At 44.1% G+C, this 19,048-nt stretch overlaps 1 protein-coding gene across 1 annotated transcript; it reads right to left on the bottom strand.

Annotated features, from left to right (window-relative positions):
* Positions 1-760: 760 nt before the first annotated feature.
* LOC145354641 (uncharacterized) lies at positions 761-18,775 on the bottom strand. The gene is made up of 8 exons (XM_080206072.1): positions 18,417-18,775; positions 11,366-11,511; positions 10,368-10,464; positions 8,761-9,151; positions 6,302-6,425; positions 5,303-5,310; positions 2,381-2,639; positions 761-860 (listed from the first exon to the last, which is right to left on the bottom strand). The coding sequence occupies exons 1-8, from the start codon at positions 18,663-18,665 to the stop codon at positions 785-787; spliced, it is 1,350 nt and encodes a 449-aa protein (XP_080062198.1). The 5' UTR covers positions 18,666-18,775; the 3' UTR covers positions 761-784.
* Between the last annotated feature and the right edge of the window lie 273 nt (positions 18,776-19,048).

The following is a 19,048-nucleotide window of genomic DNA, read 5'->3' as shown; positions in this document are numbered from 1 at the left end:
AGCTCAAAACAATACTTGGGGATGCGGTAGAACACCATTGGTTAAGCCTGTAGCCTAAACATACAACTGAAGTCACCTTTATTGACCAGTTTAATTTTGTTAAGTATCTCAATGCAAGGTTGGTACTGACGTACTTTTACTTGGTGGTGGTGAAGAAATCAAGGATTTGGGGGAAATAAGCATGTCCATTTGGGGCAGTGGTTGTTCAGATATCTGTGCTTCAAGGTGGTCTGTAAATACTTGCTCATTCCATTCTGAAGACTGAGGTTAGTGGCCTTTCAGCAACATTGACAAGTGGGCAATTCTCATGTGGAGTTGCACTGAGAACTGGTTGGATCATCCAAACCTCATTTTGCAGCCAACTGTGTGAATACTCTCAATCCAGTTCCCACTGATCACAGACATGGGGAAAAAAATTGCTTATGATTGTCAGCCTTGATAACATGCCAGAAGGGCAGCTGGTGGAAACATGGAGCTGGTACAACAAAACAGTGCAGTGGAGATGGGTTAATGTAGGAGTGGCTGTACACCTGGCTGGCACTAAAAAGTGCGACTTAATTCTTAACTGGAGAATTACCATACTTAGGGCAGTTCCAGATGTGACCACTCAACAAGAATAAAGGAGAACAAATTTACAAACATTTGCACTATTAGCAATTATTGAAAAGCTTCTCAAATGCAACTCAGTACAAATTATGGTAATAAGCAAAAATGAACTCAGTTGAAGGAATTAACAAGTGCAAGCTTTTTGTCTTTGATCAATTGACAAAAGGGAACACTATTATTAACGTGGCTGAGTATGTCTCCAGGAAAGAAGCCTCAAGCCAAGGCTGTTACGCTTCCAAATGGACTTCCGGCGCCTAAAGTGGGAAAAAGAGAAATGGAGTTCTCTTGCAGCTGGAGTTGGTGCTTTCAAACAAAAGCAATCACATCTTGATGATCTCTACATGTAATTAATAAAGGAATACTGTACATTTCAAAATTATTTAAATGCAAGTTTACTTGTTAGTTTAAAATATGGGGAAGTCAATAGAATACCTGGATTCTTTAAAACGGCCTGTTCAGTTGGAAACATCCATATTTGCTTGATGGAATGCGACAAACATCCTCCACATTGTCTCTTCTCTCCTCCCCGCCACCCCACATTATACATACTTCATTCTCACAATCTGATAAAGGTAGAGACAACCTCCTCCTCCTCCTGATTCCCCTTTAATTTACAGAGCTGAGTATATAAGAATGAAATAGACGGCTCATGTTAACCCAATACTTTCTACAAACACTGAACAACCTGAGCACAATCCTATTCAAACTCCTACGGAGGCACAATGTTCATAGTTTCACTGATGGGTTAGTTAGGGATCAGCAAGGATGACAGAAATACTCCAGGTTAGCCATTCTGTAGAGATTTCAGGGACTAGTAGGTTAATTCTTTCAATACAGTGCTTGTTAACAAGTAGCAACATACCCCATAGTGCTGTATACATTTTAAATACAATTAAACCTATCATACGCTAGTTGGCAGGTCTGTTAAGACAGCATGGAGACATTCGTGCAACATTAAGCTTTTAATCCAAATCATTCTACAGCACCAAGCAGACATTTTAGTGACCAGCTCATTTCTTATTTGGAGTCTCAACTGCCCTTGCAAAGTTGAAGTAAACAAATCAGGGGGAAAGCCCTGCAGTTGGAGTTATATTTAGCACAAAAGATGATGGCTGGGGTCGTTGGAGGCCATACTTCACCATGCAGGACATCACTGTAGGAGTTCAACAGGCACTCCCATCTTCAATGACCTTCCATCACATGGTGAGAAGTGATGGCTGCACCATGTTCAGCACCATTCACTGATAATGAAACAGTTTGTGTCGACTTCTATAAAAACACCTGGGATAAGTGGCAAAGGACACTTGCATCACAGAAGTGCCAATGACCATCTCCAACAACAGAGAATCTAACCATCTCCCCTTGACATTCAATGGCTTTAACAGCAATGGATTCCCCCATTATTAATATATTGGGGGTTACCATTGACCAGAAACAGAATTGGTATAGCCATACAAATACCATGACCAGAAGAATAGGTCAGAGGCTGGAAATTCTGTGATTAATTAGTCTCCCATCTCTCCAAAGCCTGTCCACCATCTACAAGGCACAAGTCAGGGGTGGGATGGAATGAGTGCAACTTCAACACCACTCAAGCAGCTCAAGATCATGCAGGATAAAGCAGCCTGCTCAATCAACACTCCACCCACCAACCTAAATATTCACTGCCTCCACCACCGACACACATGAGGTACACTGCAACTTACCAAGTCTCCTTCAACTCCCACGAGACTTTTAAAAAAATGTCTTTGGAATCTGTTGAAAGAAAAATTACCTGAAGGAACACTGCAGCAGAGAAGGCCGGAGCCTTTTTCTGTTGGAAACATCCTGAACAGAGAAGGAAGTGGCATCTTCTGACACAATGCTACCTTCAGCACCATCTTCGCTCTCAAAATATAAATGGATTGGGGAAGCGCTGGCTCCTTCTTCAGCACTGGATCTGGAACTGACCGAAAGGGTGTCCTCCTCAGTTGTCTGCTCAGGCACTGTTTCATCTACAAGCTCTTCATCCTCAATATCTTCAGAGTCACCTGCTCGAAGCAAAGAAAGAACAAAGAAAGTTGCAGCACAGGAACAGGCCCTTCAGCCCTCCAAGCCTGCACCGACCATTCTGCCCGTCTTAACTAAAACCCCCTATGCTTACGGAGGCCATATCCTTCCATTCCCATCTCATTCATGTATTTGTCAAGATGCCCCTTAAAAGTCACTACTGCATCCACTTCTATCATCTCTCCCAGCACCCACCACTTTAAAAAAAATCTGCCTTGTATATCTCTTAAAACTTGCCCCTCACACCTTAAACCTATGCCCCCTAGTAATTGACTCTTCGACTCTGGGAATAAGTTGAAATTCTACATAAGATTCATCTGACCACTTTCATTGGACGGCACATTGAGGCAGCAGTACTAACCAGTGACAGTGTCCCAGGTTTGATTCCTGGCTTGGGTCACAGTCTGCACATTCTCCCTGCATCTGTGTGGGCTTCCTCCGGGTGCTCCGATTTCTCCCTCAGTCCGAAAGATGTACTGGTTAGGTGTATTGGCCATGCTAAATTCTCCCTCAGTGTACCCAAACAGGACTGTGGTGATTAAGGAATTTTCACAGTAACTTGGCTGCACTTTTAATATGAGCCTACTTGTGACGATAATAAATAAGCCTAAACAATATGTGCCTAAGGTGTTGGCCCTCCTCACTAGTGTGCATATGTTAACCTTCGGAGGTTTAAGGATATGGTGAGGCAGCAGCACTAAAACTTTAGTCCATAGTAAGGACTAAAAAGGTCCTTACTATGGAGGAAAACCAAAATCTACATGGGGCAGCATCTGGAGAAATGAAATAAATGGTCAGGAAACTTTGCATTGTACTGTGCTCAAATTTTGACCATGCTCATTTCAACTGCTCCTTAACTAAAGTGTTTTGGTTTGTTCTTTCTTCAATTAGACTATCTGCTGGCACAGAGAATGCAAACCAAAAATATGCAAACAAGAACAGACTGGATTAACACCAATACAGCAAAGATTTACACACATCTGTCTTGTCAGAAATGATATCCATTTCTGTGTCAATTCCTTCCCCATAGGGAGAGAAAAACCCATCTTCAACAAAGTCCAAGAGCTAGTGTATCACACGAAAGTCAGCCTGCCTATCCCTGATTACCTTTCACCCTTGTTAAGCAAGAATCTAACTCTGCCATAAAAATATTCAAAGACTTGCTTCCACTGCCTTTTGCGGAAGAGACTTACGACCTCAAAAAAGTCCCATTTTCGTCCACCCTGCCAATACCTATTTGGATCTTTACAGGTTTCGATCTGGTCATCTCTTACTCTAAGCACTTACACAGCAATAATCTACTCCATTTGGATTCTGCCAGAGTAACTCAGCTTCACACCTCATTACAGCCTTAGTCCAAGCACTAATGAAAGAGTTGAGAATCACTGCCCTCGACACCAAGACAGCCTGAGCAAAATAAATGGCAAGTAATATTTGTACCACACGTCATTGTCTGACAATCTCCAACAAGAGAGAATCTAACTGGCTCCCTTTGACATCCATTGCTGAATCCCCCACTGTCAACATATTGCGGACAGTCATTGAACAGACACTGAATTAAACTGGGTGCATACATACTGTTAACTATGAGAACAGGTGGTGGTCTTGTGATGCAGTTGGCAGTGCCCCTAGCTCAGAGACAAACGCTCCAGGTTCAAGTGCCAGTCTTGGACCAGATAGGCAAGCAACGCATGTTCATCATGCAACCAAACAGATTAAGAACCTGTTTGAGATCTTGTGTCAGAGAGGTAATATCCCTACCACTGGAAGAAGCTGCAGGTTCAAGTCCAATGCTAGGACTTTCTGGTCTTGAAGCAGTCTTCAGTGTGGTTCAGTGGGTTGATCATCAGCTTGGGAACCCTTGCACCACTTCCCCCACTAGTCCCCAAGGGTAAAAATAGTGTGAAGTTGCGTTTGGAAAAGTAAAAATCTGTAAATCTTTTCAATGCATGCTTTCAAGAACAGATCAGAGATGAGGAACTCATAACAAGTAACAACTCCCCAAAGCCTGCCCACCATCTCCACGAACGTGAATGAGTGCAGCTCCAAAAAAAAACTCAAGCAGCTCAACACCATCAAGGACAAAGAAGCCTGCTTCATTGGCAGCCCATCCACCACCTCAAACATTGGCTTGCTCCACCAAAATACCCGAGAAGCTTGCCCAGAATCTCTTCACAAGACCTTCAAACCCTGTGGCTTCCACCATCCAGAAGGACAAGGGCAGCAGACGCACTGCTGCTTCACAGCTCCAGGGGCCTGGGTTCGATCCCCAGTTTGGGTCACTGGCTGTGTGAAGTTTGCACATTCTCCTCGTGTCTGCATGGGTTTCCTCCCACTGTCCAAAGATGTTGATGGGTTCTTGATAAAGGAGGGGATTAAGGGTTATGGGGAGAGGGCGGGAAAGTGGAACTGAGCCACGACAGATCAGCCATGATCTTATTGAATGGCGGGGCAGGCTCGAAGGGCTAGATGGCCTACTCCTGCTCCTATTTCTTATGTTCTTATGTTCTTATGTGCGGGTTAGGTTGATTGGCTATGCTAAAATTGCCCCTTAGTGTCCTGAGATGCTTAGTTTTAGAGGGATTAATAGGTAAAATATGTAGGGACATGGGGGTAAGGCCTGGGTGGAATTGTGGTCGATGCAGACTCGATGGGCTGAATGGCCTCTTTCCGTACTGTAGGGTTTCTATGATGATCAGATGAATGGCAGAGCAGACTTGAGGGGTTATGTGGCCTACTCCTAATTTTCAATGTTCTCAGGTTAGTCTTCTGAATCCCATGTTATGCCATTTTAGATAAACCTGGTTTCCCCAGTTATCAGGACCCTTCAAAATTAGCAGGGACATGGGGTGGGGGGGAGAGACAGAGATCACATGGCTCCTGCCATGTATTTTAAAAGTAAAAGTGGATCAGTGGCAATCACTGGGATCTCAGTGTTATACCCCAGCTGCTAGCTTAACTCACAAATGGCAAGATGCAGCCAAATCTGCACATTGCATTGGAAACTGATAGAAACTAGAAAACCTCCCGGAACTCAGAACAGCTTCGGGACAGAAAGCAAAGAGTAGCTCATGGGGCTAACTTTACAAAACTGGCAGCAAAGAGAAAGGAAATGAAAAACTTGGACATCATCATGCGCTTCGAAACGACTTTATTTTACCTGGTCTGAATTCGCATTTGACTGTACTACTGCTTTTTTCAAAGAACTATAATAGCACCAGAAACATATTTAGTAAACCATGCAATTCGTTCAGAGTCACTAATTGATGTCTACTTGATAAGTGCTCACAATGAAACGTGGTGAGCAACTGGAAACATAAGATTAGTGGGCCTTATTCACATCTAACACACACAGTAGCAGATCCAGCCAAGACAGGAACCTTGTTCCATCAGCCCCACCCAAATCAGAACATGCCTTTGTGCATTTCTAATGATCCCGCAACCCATTTGTTGACTAGAACCTTTCTGGCTCTCAACTGTTCACTGTAATGCATGTAATATAAAGTTAACCTTAACCCGACTTCAACCGTACTAATTAAACCATGCCATTAATAATGTTATTAGTTTCATGACTAAATGATCTGTGACATCAATAATGTTTTCTTTGCACACACCCCTCCCTACACCCCCACCCACCATTCCTGACTTACCATCTCCATTTCCTACGTTACTCCAGCTCCAGGAATACTGGCTTTCATTTTCATTGAACTCTGCATCCGTAACGTTGTCATCACCACCTTCTTGGGCTTCAGCAGCCAATTCTTCATTTTCTGAGAGACAGAAATACATTAGTTGTATTTTTCTATTGTACCATCATTTGAAAGGCTACAGCCTGTTGAGTGCATTGAATAGGACTGTATAAAGGTCAATGAATTCAGAACAAATGACAGCACTCACAGAGTTTGGGTCACCAGAAGATAACAGAGAAACTTAATCTCTACTGCGCTTCACAGCGCCAGGGGCCTGGGTTCGATTCCCAGCTTGGGTCACTGTCTGTGTGGAGTTTGCACATTCTCGGCATGGTTTACCAAATATATTTCAGTTGCCATTATAGTCCTTTAAGCCTGGAAAATGCAGTAGTACAGTCAAATGCGAATTCAGATCTGGTAAAATAAAGTTGTTTCAAAGTGCAAATTAGATGTCCAAGTTTCATTTCCTTTCTCTTTGCTGCCAGTTTTGTAAAGTTAGCCCCATGAGCTACTCTTTGCTTTTTGCCCCTGAGCTGTTCTGAGTTCCAGGAGGTTTTCTAGTTTCTATCAATTTCCAATGCAATGTGCAGATTTGGCTGCATCTTGCCATTTGTGAGTTAAGCTAGCAGCTGGAGTATAACACTGAGATCCCAGTGATTGCCACTGATCCACTTTTACTTTCAAATACATGGCAGGAGCCATGTGATCTCTGCCCCCGTCTGTGTGGGTTTCCTCCGGATGCTCCGATTTCCTCCCACAGTCTGGAAGACTTCCCTCATGTCGCTATCTACCATCCAAAATGCTTTTCCATAAATCGATAGACGTTTGTTTTCAGGGCGAGACACACATTGACTTGTCGGTACTTCCTTTCCCAAGTGACTGTCACAGAGCATTCATATACAAACTCAGGGGCATTACAAATTAAGTGGTGTATGAAGTTTATTTATTAGTGTCACAAGTACACTTACATTAACACTGCAATGAAGTTATTGTGAGAATCCCCTAGTTGCCACACTCCGCCGCCTGTTTGCATACACCGAGGGAGAATTTAGTACGGCCAATGCACCTAACCAGCACGTCTTTCAGACTGTGGGAGGAAACTGGAGCATCCAGAGAAAACCCATACAGACACAGGGAGAATGTGCAAACTCCATACAGACAGTGACTCAGCTGGGAATCAAACCCAGGCCCCTGGTGAAGCAGCAGGGCTAACCACTGTGCTGTATAGTGGTCACGTTCAACTAGACTGAGCAAGGGTGGCAAGTTCGCTTCACCTAAGGATATCAGCAGGCTTTTAGGAAAAGGCATCAGAGTCCATGGCCTCAGCCCACAGGTTACCAGGTTTGTTTAATTCAATTTCAATGAGTCAGCATGCTAGCATTTTCTGTACCCCGTGTGCAGCATAGAAAAGGATTTCCACAGTTAATCACTTGCTTTTCACGAGTTCACAGAGTGTCTTTGTTACAACTCCAGCATTCAACTCTTTTGTGTCGTTACGCACGGGAAGACCATCCTAACTTAGCAATTCTGCAGTGGCTTTGTGATTTTAGATGGGTGGTGAATGGGTCAAATCACAAAGCAAACTGGCAGCTTTCAGTCTAATTTCTTCTCGTTAACCACAGCTGTTTGCCGCAGGTTCAGATTAACAAGCCAGATCTGTTTTCTGTAATGATGTTTGGTCAATGACAAGTTGGCTCTTTATTGAGGAATGATTCGACCTATCCTGCCTGCTTTTACATTCCCTTTTTGTGCGGTTATTAGTATTCCTCTTGGGCTAAAAATTTAAAAATTTCCATCCTAGGTATTGAAACCTAAATGGAAATATGCTGCCACCTGTTCCTTCAAGACCGATGCTGGCATCTCATCTTTCTACAAGATTCTGGGACAAATCACTCCACTGTTAGTCAGAGTGCTGCTCTTCTTAAGTTTCAAGTTTAGTGTCACAAGTAGGCTTACATTAACACTGCAAAGAAGTTACTTCCCCTATATATAAAAAAAATTCCCAAGTCACCACACCCTGGCGCTTAAGAACATAAGAAATAGGAGCAGGAGCAGGCCATCCAGCCCTTCGAGCCTGCCCCGCCATTCAATAAGATCATGGCTGATCTGTCGCTGCTCAGTTCCACTTGTTTGGGAACACCTAGGGAAAATTCAACATGTCTTTTGGACTGTGGAAGGGAAACCAGAGGAAGTCCACGTAGACGTGGGGAGAATGTGCAGAGTCTGCACAAGCAGCTGGGAATTGAACCTGGGTCTGGGGCGCTGTGCAGCAGCGCTAACCACTGTGCCACCATGCTGAGCCAAAAACAGGAGAATTTATTCATTCGTGGAATATGGGCTTCACTGGCTGTGCCACCCTCCTGCAACTTGACCCACAAGTAACTAATTAAATGCGTGTTGAGCTATAGTTACTTACCGTCATTTTCACGGATAGTAGGATCAGTAAACTGCAAGTGATCATCTGAGACCCAATCCTGAATGATCCCTTCAAATAGCTTCAGGCGATGGTGCATCCTGCACAACCGGCTTTTGAGAACAGTTATCTTTTCCTTGTACTTTTTCTTTGCGTCCCGGTAACAGTTGTGTTCCTCCAGCTGGTTCTGGGTAAGCTGGGCTCCACATCCCATTCTGCAAGGCTGGCTCCAGTGTTCACAAACTCGCTCGTGAGCAGCAAGGTTCTTCTGAAAGACTTCAGTGGTACAGGCTTCGTGCTTGCATCTGACCATCCTAAATTCACAAGCCGCTTTATGCCTCGTGTACTGTTCAAGGGGAAACGTCTCCCGGCAACCATAGACAAGGTTTTCACACTGCATTACAGAAGCAGAGAGCCCAGAGCTATTATCATAGAATCCTTATAGTGTAGAAGGAGGCCATTCAGCCCACACCGACAATCCCACCCAGGCCATATCCCCATTTACTCCAATGCATTTGCCCTAACTAATCCCCCTGACACTAAGGGGCAATTTAACATGGCCAATCCACCCAACCTGCACATCTGTGGACTGTGGGAGGAAACCAGAGCATCCGGAAGAAACCCACACAGACACAGGGGAAATGTGCAAACTCCACACAAAAACATCGACCCAAGCCGGGAATCGAACCTGGATCCCTGGCGCTGAGACAGCAGTGCTAACCACTGTGCTACTCCATAAAAACAAAAATTGGAGGATTGTTAAAATTATTCATTCATTCACGGGACGTGGGCATCACTGGCTGGGCCAGCATTTGTTGCCCATTCCTAATTGCCCCTGAACGAATGGCTCACTAGGTCTTTTCAGCAAGCAGTTAATAGTCAACCACATTGCTGTGGGCCTGGAGTCACAAGTAGGCCAGACCAGGCAAGGACGGCAGATTTCCTTCCCTAAAGATGGGTTTTCTTTTTTAAAAAAAGAGTGTATTGGCCACTCTTATTAAGATGAGCTTTCAATTCCAGATTTAAGAAAACACGTTAACTGAATTTCAAATTCCACGAGCTGTCGTAGCAGGATTTGAACCCATATTCAGAGCATCAGCCTGGACCTCTGGGTTACTAATCCAGTGGCATTACCACTGCACCACCATCTCTCCCTTCAAGGAAAATTGTGTAGAGCGGTTAGGCAAAGAGGGGACAGATCGGATCATATTTTCAAAGAGCTGGTACAGGGAATGGTGGACAAAATTGTGTACTGCAAAATTCGACAATCTGGTTTTGAGAGCGCTGATCGCAATCCGAAAGAGTTAGGACTTCTTTCCAGATGAAAAGACAGACTGAAGACCTGGTCTTCAACCCGTATGTACAAACAAAATTGACGCAGGAAAGCCAGTTACCCAGCAAGTTTCTTACTTGCTCACTCCCCCACCCATTCCCAACCCTTGGCAAATTTCCTCAGTCATTTTTCTGCCTTCACTCACGGATGTGAGAAACAAGACCCGGAGAAACCACAGGATGGATGTGCCGACAATGATGTGTACTGGCTTTTTTACAGCAGGTCCCATTGTAGCTGATATTGATTAGCTTCACACAACTTCAACTCTCAAGCTTACCTTCATGATCAATCGGCCAATCAGGTTGTGGATCATGGGTATCACAGCTCGAGCCGCTCTCCGCACCTTCTTCCTGCAGTAAGGACACTCCTGCTTCCTGAAGGGAATTATATTAAGTTAGGCAACTGCAAGCCCACATTGTGATTATAGCAACGTGTTCAGGAACAGTGAGATCATAGAATCCCTACAGTGCAGGAGGCGGCTGTTCGGCCCATCAAATCTACAGCGACCACGATCCCACCCAGGCTCTATCCCCAGAACCCCATGCATTTACCCTAGCTAGACCCCCTGACACTAAAGGACAATTCAGCATGGCCAATCCACCTGACCTGCACATCTCTGAATTGTGGGAGGAAACCAGAGCACCCAGAAGAAACAAACATGGGAAGAACATGCAAACTCCACACAGTGTGGAGACTGGAATTGAACACTTGTGCTGTGAGGCAGCACTGCTAACCAGGTGGGGTTGAGGCAGGAAAGGGGGAGAAAAATATTTTTCAATAGGAATGCCCCCATGAATCCCAGGAGTTTGCTATCTGTGAGCTAACAGCATGCATAACACGTCAAGTGTCAGCAGGTCTGACGGCATCTATGGGGAGAGAATAGAGCCAATGTTTTGAGTTTAGATGACCTTTCATCACCCAAAGGGTCATCTAGACTCGAAACATTGGCTCTATTCTCTCCCCACAGATGCTGTCAGACCTGATGAGATTTTCCAGCATTTTCTGTTTCAGATTCCAGCATCTACAGTATTTTGCTTTTATATCTCAAATGTACTCTTAAAGAGCAACAGCTGAAAATTTTTCCACATATTTCAATACAGATGCAAAATTCATTCAACAATAGAACTTTTAGCAAAAGCAATATATCATCATTTTTAACCATTGTTTAAATACAGCATTTCATACAGAAGTCTCCAGATACAGGTTTCCACACACTGAAACACCCCAGGAACTCTGCAAGCAACGACTGTTAAAAATGAGCAAGAAGTCTTTTACTCTATAAGCCACTTTGCAATGCAGCTTTTGCAGAAGACATGTTGGCAGCCAAGTTCCACTGGGTTTTTGAGCACACCGTGACAGATGGTACAGATGAACTCAGGGTCAGGAACATTCTCAAACAGCTCAATATCATATCCAGAATCCTGAATCAAAAAAAGTACACAAAATTAAAATTGGTGTTTTTGCATTTTATCCCAACTTGTAGTTTAAAGAGGGAGGCAAGGAACAGAAAATAACTTTCCATCTTACTCTGTTCAATATGAGGCTCTGTGTGATACACTTAAGTAAGAAAAAAAATGTGGAAATTGCTATCTTGCATAAATGGCAGGAAATTTGATGCTTGACTGTTCACCTCCAATAACACTAAATAAAGATTCCTCATTACAGATTAATTGTTTTCTTTCCCAATACCCGCTTTCTCTGTTGTGCAATTTTTAAAAATTTAATCATGGGATATGGGCTATCCAGCATTTATTTGCCCATTCCCAGTTGCCCTTGAGGGGCATTTGTGAGTCAACCACACTGCTGCGACTCTGGAGTTACATGTCGGCCAGACCAGGTAAGGAACAGCAGATTTCTTGCCCCTAAAGGACATTAGTGAACCACATGAAGCACCGGTTTCACAGTCATCAGTAGATTCTTAATTCCAGATTTTTTTAAAAATTGAATTCAAATTCCAATTCCACCATCTGCCATGGTGGGATTCGAACCCACGCACCAAGAACATTTGTTAAGTTTCTGGATTAATAGTCTAGTGGTAATATCACTAGGCCTTCGCCTCCCCCTGTGGACACAGAACAGAAATTTTACAAAACAGATTGGGGGTCACCTTGAAGATATCTCTCTCTTTTCTCCTCGTCCTCCTCCGCCTCCTCCCCCCCACCCCCGAATTGTACAGGGGAAGTGGTGGTATTATCACTGGGCTAGTAATCCAGAGATCCAGGATCTCTCTGGGAACCCTATTACCAATCCCACCACAGCAGATGGCAAAATTTGAATTCAATACAAATCTGGAATTAAAAGTTCAATGATGAAACCATTGCCATTTGTTGTAAAAAAAAACCCATCTGGTTCACTAATGTCCTTTACAGATAGTAATCTGCCATCCTTACCTGGTCTGGCCTGCATGTGACTTGAGATCCACCGCAACGTGGTTGACTCTTAAATGAGCTGGCAAACCAGTCAGATCAAGGGCTACCAGGGATGGACAATAAATGCTGGCACAGACAGCGATGCCCACATTCTGTGATGGAATAGAGACTCCATTAAAATTATAGTTGTTGCAGTTGGGTCAGAAGTGAAGTTATTACGAAGAGTTTCCCCAGCTCATCCAGCATACAATCACATATATACGTCAGGAGTTTAGTAACCATCTTAATGTGCTCCTGTATTCCTCTTTTAGTCCCCATCAGAACTACTTCAATGATGATCCTGAGGGGACTTGACAGGGTGGATGTTGAAACAATATTTTCCCTTATGGGAGACATTAGAACAAGGGGACACTTCTAAAATAAGGGGTTCCTCATTTAAGATGGGAGAGGAGAATAACTTTTTTCTGCCAGAGTATTGAGTCTTTGACTCTTCCCCAGACACTATTGGAGGCAACTTAATTGAAAGGCTGAGGTAAGATGCCATGCTGGACTATCAAGAGTGTCACCAGGGTAGGCAGAATCAGTTTAAATTTTTTTTTAATTAGTGTCACAAGGTGGCTTACATTAACACTGCAATGAAGTTACTGTGAAAATCCCCTAGTCGTCACACTCTGGCATCTGTTTGGGTACACTGAGGGAGAATTTAGCATGGCCAATGCACCCTAACCAACACATCTTTCAGACTGTGGAAGGAAACCCATGCGGATGAGGCAAACATGCAAAGTCCGCACAGTGACCCAAGCTGGGAATCGAACCCAAGTCCCTTGTGCTGTGAGGCAGCAATGTCAGCACGCTGCCACCAAATCTGGCAGCAGTGGGATTTGAACCCACGCCTGCATTGATACTGGGGCCTAAATTCAGCACCTTAAAACTGCTCAGCCACAATCAGCACAATCTCACCAAATGGCAGAGCAGGCATGAAGGGGTTAAATGGTCTACTCCCACTTCTAATTCATATATACAAAAAGTTATAGCAACATCAAAAGTCACCCCAATAACCTGTTAACACTGACAAGCCAACCTATTGCTTTAGTTCTCTCAGGGAGTAACTGAGCCTAGCCCAAAAAGTGTGGATCGAATCCATTTCTCCTTCAGTGAAAAGAATATTAAAATCTAGCCAGATTGTTAAATAAAGAGTTGGTTAAGTAACATTGAGTCATAGTGTCAGAGGTTTTCAGCATGGAAACAGGCCCTTCAGCCACCCTTTTTTAAAAAGGGAACCCCTAAACTAATCCCAGCTGCCCGCATTTGGCCCATATTCTTCTACACCCATCATACCCATGTAACTAACTAAATGTTTTTTAAAAAAAGACAAAATTGTACCTGCTTCTACTACTACCTCTGGCAGCTTGTTCCAGACACTCACCACCCTCTGTGTGAAATAATTGCCCCTTTGAACACTTTTGTATCTCTCCCCTCTCACCTTAAACCTATGCCCTCTAGTTTTAGACTCCCCTACCTTTGGGAAAAGATATTGACTACCTAGCTGATCTGTGGGCCTCATTATTTTATAAACCTCTCTAAGATCACCCATCAGCCTCCTGTGCTGCAGAAAAAAAGTCCCAGTCTATCCATCCTCTCCTTATAACTCAATCCATCAAGATCCATAGCATCCCAGTAAATCTTTTCTGCACTCCTAGTTTAATAATATCCTTTCTATAATAGGATGACCAGAATTGCACACAGTATTCCAAGTGTGGCCTTGCCAATGTCTTGTACAACTTCAACAAGACGTCCCAACTCCTGTATTCAATGTTCTGACTGATGAAACCAAGCATGCTGAATGCCTTCTTCACCACTCTGTCCACCTGTGACTCCACTTTCAAGGAGCTATGAACATGTATCCCTAGATCTCTTTGTTCAGTAACTCTCCCCAACATCCGACCATTAACTGAGTAAGTCCTGCCCTGATTCAATCTACCAAAATGCATCACCTCGCATTTGTCTAAAATGAAACTCCATCTGCCATTCGTACATATCGTAAAATCTTTCCAAACTTGGTCATGGGTTACAATATGGATCTAATGGTTCATCTGAATCTCCAAAGCACCTATATTTGTGACTCAAAATGTCACAGAACACAGGAGGCAATACAAAATAAAGGGTACAACTCAAAAGTATGTGCTGGAGCAGAGGGACCAGTGTCTTTCCACGCAGTATTCATTGAAGGTGCCAGGACAGGCTGAGATAGTGGTTAATAAAGCTGACAGTACTTTGGGCATTATTAGTCAGGGCACAGAGTGCAAGAGCAAGGAAGTTATGTTGAATTTGTACAAGGCATTAGTTTGGCCTCAGGTGGAGTACCGAGTCGAGTCGTGTGTGCCATATTTCAGAAAAGATGTGAAGGTGTTACAGAGTGCAGAAAAGATTCACGGGAATGAATTTTCCTTGGAATAAAGGAAGGCTGAGGGGGGCAAGGACAAGAATATAAAGGAAAAAACTGTTCCCACTTGTGAAAAGATCACGAACAAGAGGACACACATTTAAAATAATTGGCAAAGAGAAACCTTCACACCATGAATTATCAAGACTGAAATATATTGCCTGACAGCGTGGCGGAGGGAGGTTCAATTGAGGCACTCAAAAGCGAATCAGAGTATTGTGTGAAAAAGTAGCAGTGCAGGAGGGAGAATGGCACCAAATGGAATTGCTCAGAAAGCTGGTGCAGACACATTGGGCAGAATGGCCTCCTTCAGCACTGTAACCATTCTGTGAATTGTTTTTTTTTGATGGTCCAGCTGGAATTTGGGACTCACGCTTTGTTTCCTGTCTCACATTATGCCTATCTGGTGTTGATGAATAGGCTTACACTAGGTATCTCTGGTGAGAATAGGAAAAACAATTTAGCACGGGCAATGCACCTCTTTCGGACTGTGGCAGGAAACTGGAGCATCTGGAGGAAACTCACGCAGACATGGGGAGAATGTGCAGACTCCGCACAGACAGAGGCCCAAGATGAGAATCGAACCCGAGTTCCTGATGCTGCAGTGCTAACCACTGTGCCACAACGAGGGAACGTAAAACATGAAACAGGCAAGGAATATCAAATATCAGCATTTTCTTTTTTTACAATTACATTAGGAAAGAGGGAGCAATGTCGTTACACTAGTAAGGTGACATTGCAAGTGAAAATAAGGACTTGTTGGATAATTACTGTGTTTGTATTTAAAGTTTTTTTTTATTCGTTCATGGGATGTGGGCATTTATTACCCATCCCTGAGGAGCAGTTACTGGGGATCTGGAGTTACATGTAGGCCAGACCAAAAAGGATGGCAGATTTCCTTTCCTAAAGGACATTAGTGAACCAGATGGGTTTTTAATGACAATTGACAATGGTTTCACGGTCATCATTGGACTTGTTAATTCCAGATTTTTTTTTGAATTCAAATTTCACCATCTGCCATGGTGGGATTCGAACTCAGATCCCCAGAGCATTACCCTGGTCTCTGGATTACTAGTCCGGCAACAATACCACTACACCAGCACCTCCTCAGTGGAGGAAGAGGTCGAGACACCAGACATCCCAAGGATACAAATATTGACTCAGACTTACAAAAATTAACATGGCAAAATATCAGTTATAAGAACATAAGAAATAGGAGCAGGAGTAGGCCATCTAGCCCTTCGAGCCTGCCCCGCCATTCAATAAGATCATGGCTGATCTGTTGTAGCTCAGTTCCACTTTCCCGCCCTCTCCCCATAACCCTTAATCCCCTCTCTTATCAAGAACCCATCAACCCGCTTCTTAAAAATATTTAGCGAGGCAGCCTCCACCACTTCAACGGGCAGAGAATTCCAGAGATTCACCACCCTTTGAGTGAAGAAGTTCCTCCTCAACTCCGTTCTAAACTGCCTCCCCTTTATCTTGAGGCTGTGCCCCCTAGTCCTACTGTCTTTTTTGAGCGGGAAGAGTCTCTCCACCTCTATCCTATCCATCCCATTCATCATCTTATACGTCTCAATGAGATCTCCCCTCATTCTTCTAAACTCTAACGAGTACATATGATATGGCACAGTGGTTAGCACTGCTGCCTCAGTTCCAGGAACCTTAGTTTGATTCTTGGCTTGGGTCACTGTGTAGGGTTTGCACATTCTCCCCGTCTCTGCATGGGTTTCCTCCAGGTGCTCCTGTTTCCTCCCACAGTCCAAAGATATGCAGGTTGGGTACACTGGCTATGCTAAGTTGCCCAAGTGTCCTGGGTTGAATAGGTTAGAGGGATTAGCAAAGTAAATATGTGACGTTCTGGGGATAGGTCCTGGATGCGATTGTCGTTGCAGACTTGTTAGGCCAAATGGTCTTCTTCTGCACTGTAGAAATTCTATGATAAAAAAGCACTAAAGAGTGATAAGTCCCGAGGACCAGATGGTTTCCACCTCAAGATTTTAAAGAAAGTGGTGAGAAGATTCCAAATCACAGAATTCTTACAGTTCAGGAGGCCATTCAGCCCATCTAGTCTGCATTGACTCTGACAGAGTATTTTACCCAGGCCCACCACGCCACCCTATCCTATGGCTGATCTATCTAACCTACACATCTTGGGAAACTAAGAGGCAATTTACTATAGCCAATCAACCTAGTCTTTAATGTATGGGAGGAAACCAGAGCACCCAGGAGGAAATCCATGCAGCCAGAGGGAGAGTGACTAGGTTAGGATTATTTTCGCTGGAGTTCAGACAAACGAGGGAGGAATCTGAGACTTAAATCCGAACAGGACTAGACAGGGTAGATGCAGGGAGGGTGTTCCTGATGGTGGGGAGTCCAGAACCAGGGGGTCACAGTCTGAGGATTCAGGGTAGACCATTTAGGAAGGAGATATTTCTTCACCCAAAGAATGGTGAGCCTGTGAAATTCATTACCACAGGAAATAGTTGATGTATTCAAGGGATGGCTGCATATAGCACTTGGGATGAACAGGATCAAAGGTTATGGGGAAAAAGCAGGGTTAGGCTATTGAGTTGGACAATCAGCCATGATCGTGATGAATGGTGGGGCAGGCTCAAAGGGCCAAATGGCCTCCTCCTTTCTTCTAAGTTGTTTTGCAATTTAAAAAAGGTGAGAGAAGAAACAAAAAATCAGGTTGCCTGTCATCAAAAAATGATTAGCGTATAATTAACTTTTCAGCTGATTAGAGTACCAGCATGGATCTACAATCTCATGCCTGATGAATCTGAAGGGCAAACAATATCACTCATTCAACACTCCAAGTGTTCCGAAGTAATGGCATGCTGAAGAAAAATCACTTCCCACAAGAAACCACATTCCTGATCTGTCATTTCGATACCCAAAAACCTATTGGTTGCCTTGAAGCCAAACAGCCCCAAAATCCTCAACTTAACTACTCTTACAAACTTTAAAACCATTTACTTACTAATTATTTCAACTTATCCTCACTGTGGGAAATGGTGAGTGGGAGGGCTGCAAGAAAGACCAGGCCTGAAGCACCTAGAGATCAAACTGACTGGCAGCAAAATGGAGTAAGAAGTCTCACAACACCAGGTTAAAGCCCAACAGGTTTGTTTGGTAGCACAAGCCACGAGCCTTCAGAGCGCTGCCCCTTCATCAGGTAAGTGGGATGTGTTCACAAACAGGGCATATATACACTCAAACTCAATTTACAAGATAATCGTTGGAATGCGAGTCTTTCCAGGTAATCAAGTCTTAAAAGGTACAGACAAGATGAGTGGAGAGAGGATTAAGCACAAGTTAAAGAGGTACGTATTGTCTCCAGACAGTACAATTAGTGAGATTTTGTTAACCCAGGCAAGTCAGTGGGGGGCTACAGATAGTGGGACATGAACCCAAGATCCCAGTTGAGGCCGTTCTCATGTACAAAACTTCTTTGCTCAGCGATCCCGCGCTGTTGTGTGTCGTGAAGGCTGTCTTGGTGGTCACTTACCCAAAAATCAGAGGCCAAATGCCCGTGACCGCTGAAGTGTTCCCCAACAGGAAGAGAACACTCCTGCCTGGTGATTGGCGAGCAGTGTTCATTCATCTGTTGTCGTAGCGTCTGCATGGTCTCCCCAGCGTACCATGCCTCAGGACATCCTTCCCTGCAGCGTATCAGGTAGACAATGTTGGCTGCATTGCAAGAGTACGTACCATGTACCTGGTGGATGGTGTTCTCGCACGAGATGATGGTATCCATGTCAACAATCCAGCACGTCTTGCAGAGGTTGCTGTGGCTGGGTTGTGTGGTGTCATGGTCACTGTTCTCATGAAGGCTGGGTGGTTTGTTGCAGACCGTGGTCTGTTTGAGTTGTGTGGTTGTTTGAAGGCAAATCACCAGGCAGGATTGTTCTCTTCCTGTTGGGGGACACTTCAGCAGTCACGGGCATTCGGCCTCCAATCCTTGGGTAAGCGTTCACCAAGGCAGTCTTCACAAAACATGACAGCGCAGAATTGCCGAGCAGAAACTGACAGCCAACTTCTACACACAAGGACAGCCTCAACCGGGATCTTGGGTTCATATAACATTGTAATCCTCATGACTTGCCCGGGCTTGAAAAATCTCACTAACTGTCCCGGCTG

Source organism: Carcharhinus amblyrhynchos, chromosome 18 (assembly GCF_965287045.1).
Source record: "Carcharhinus amblyrhynchos chromosome 18, sCarAmb.v2.hapA, whole genome shotgun sequence".
NCBI classification, from domain to species: Eukaryota; Metazoa; Chordata; class Chondrichthyes; order Carcharhiniformes; family Carcharhinidae; genus Carcharhinus; species Carcharhinus amblyrhynchos.
This window is presented reverse-complemented; position numbering and strand designations above follow the sequence as displayed.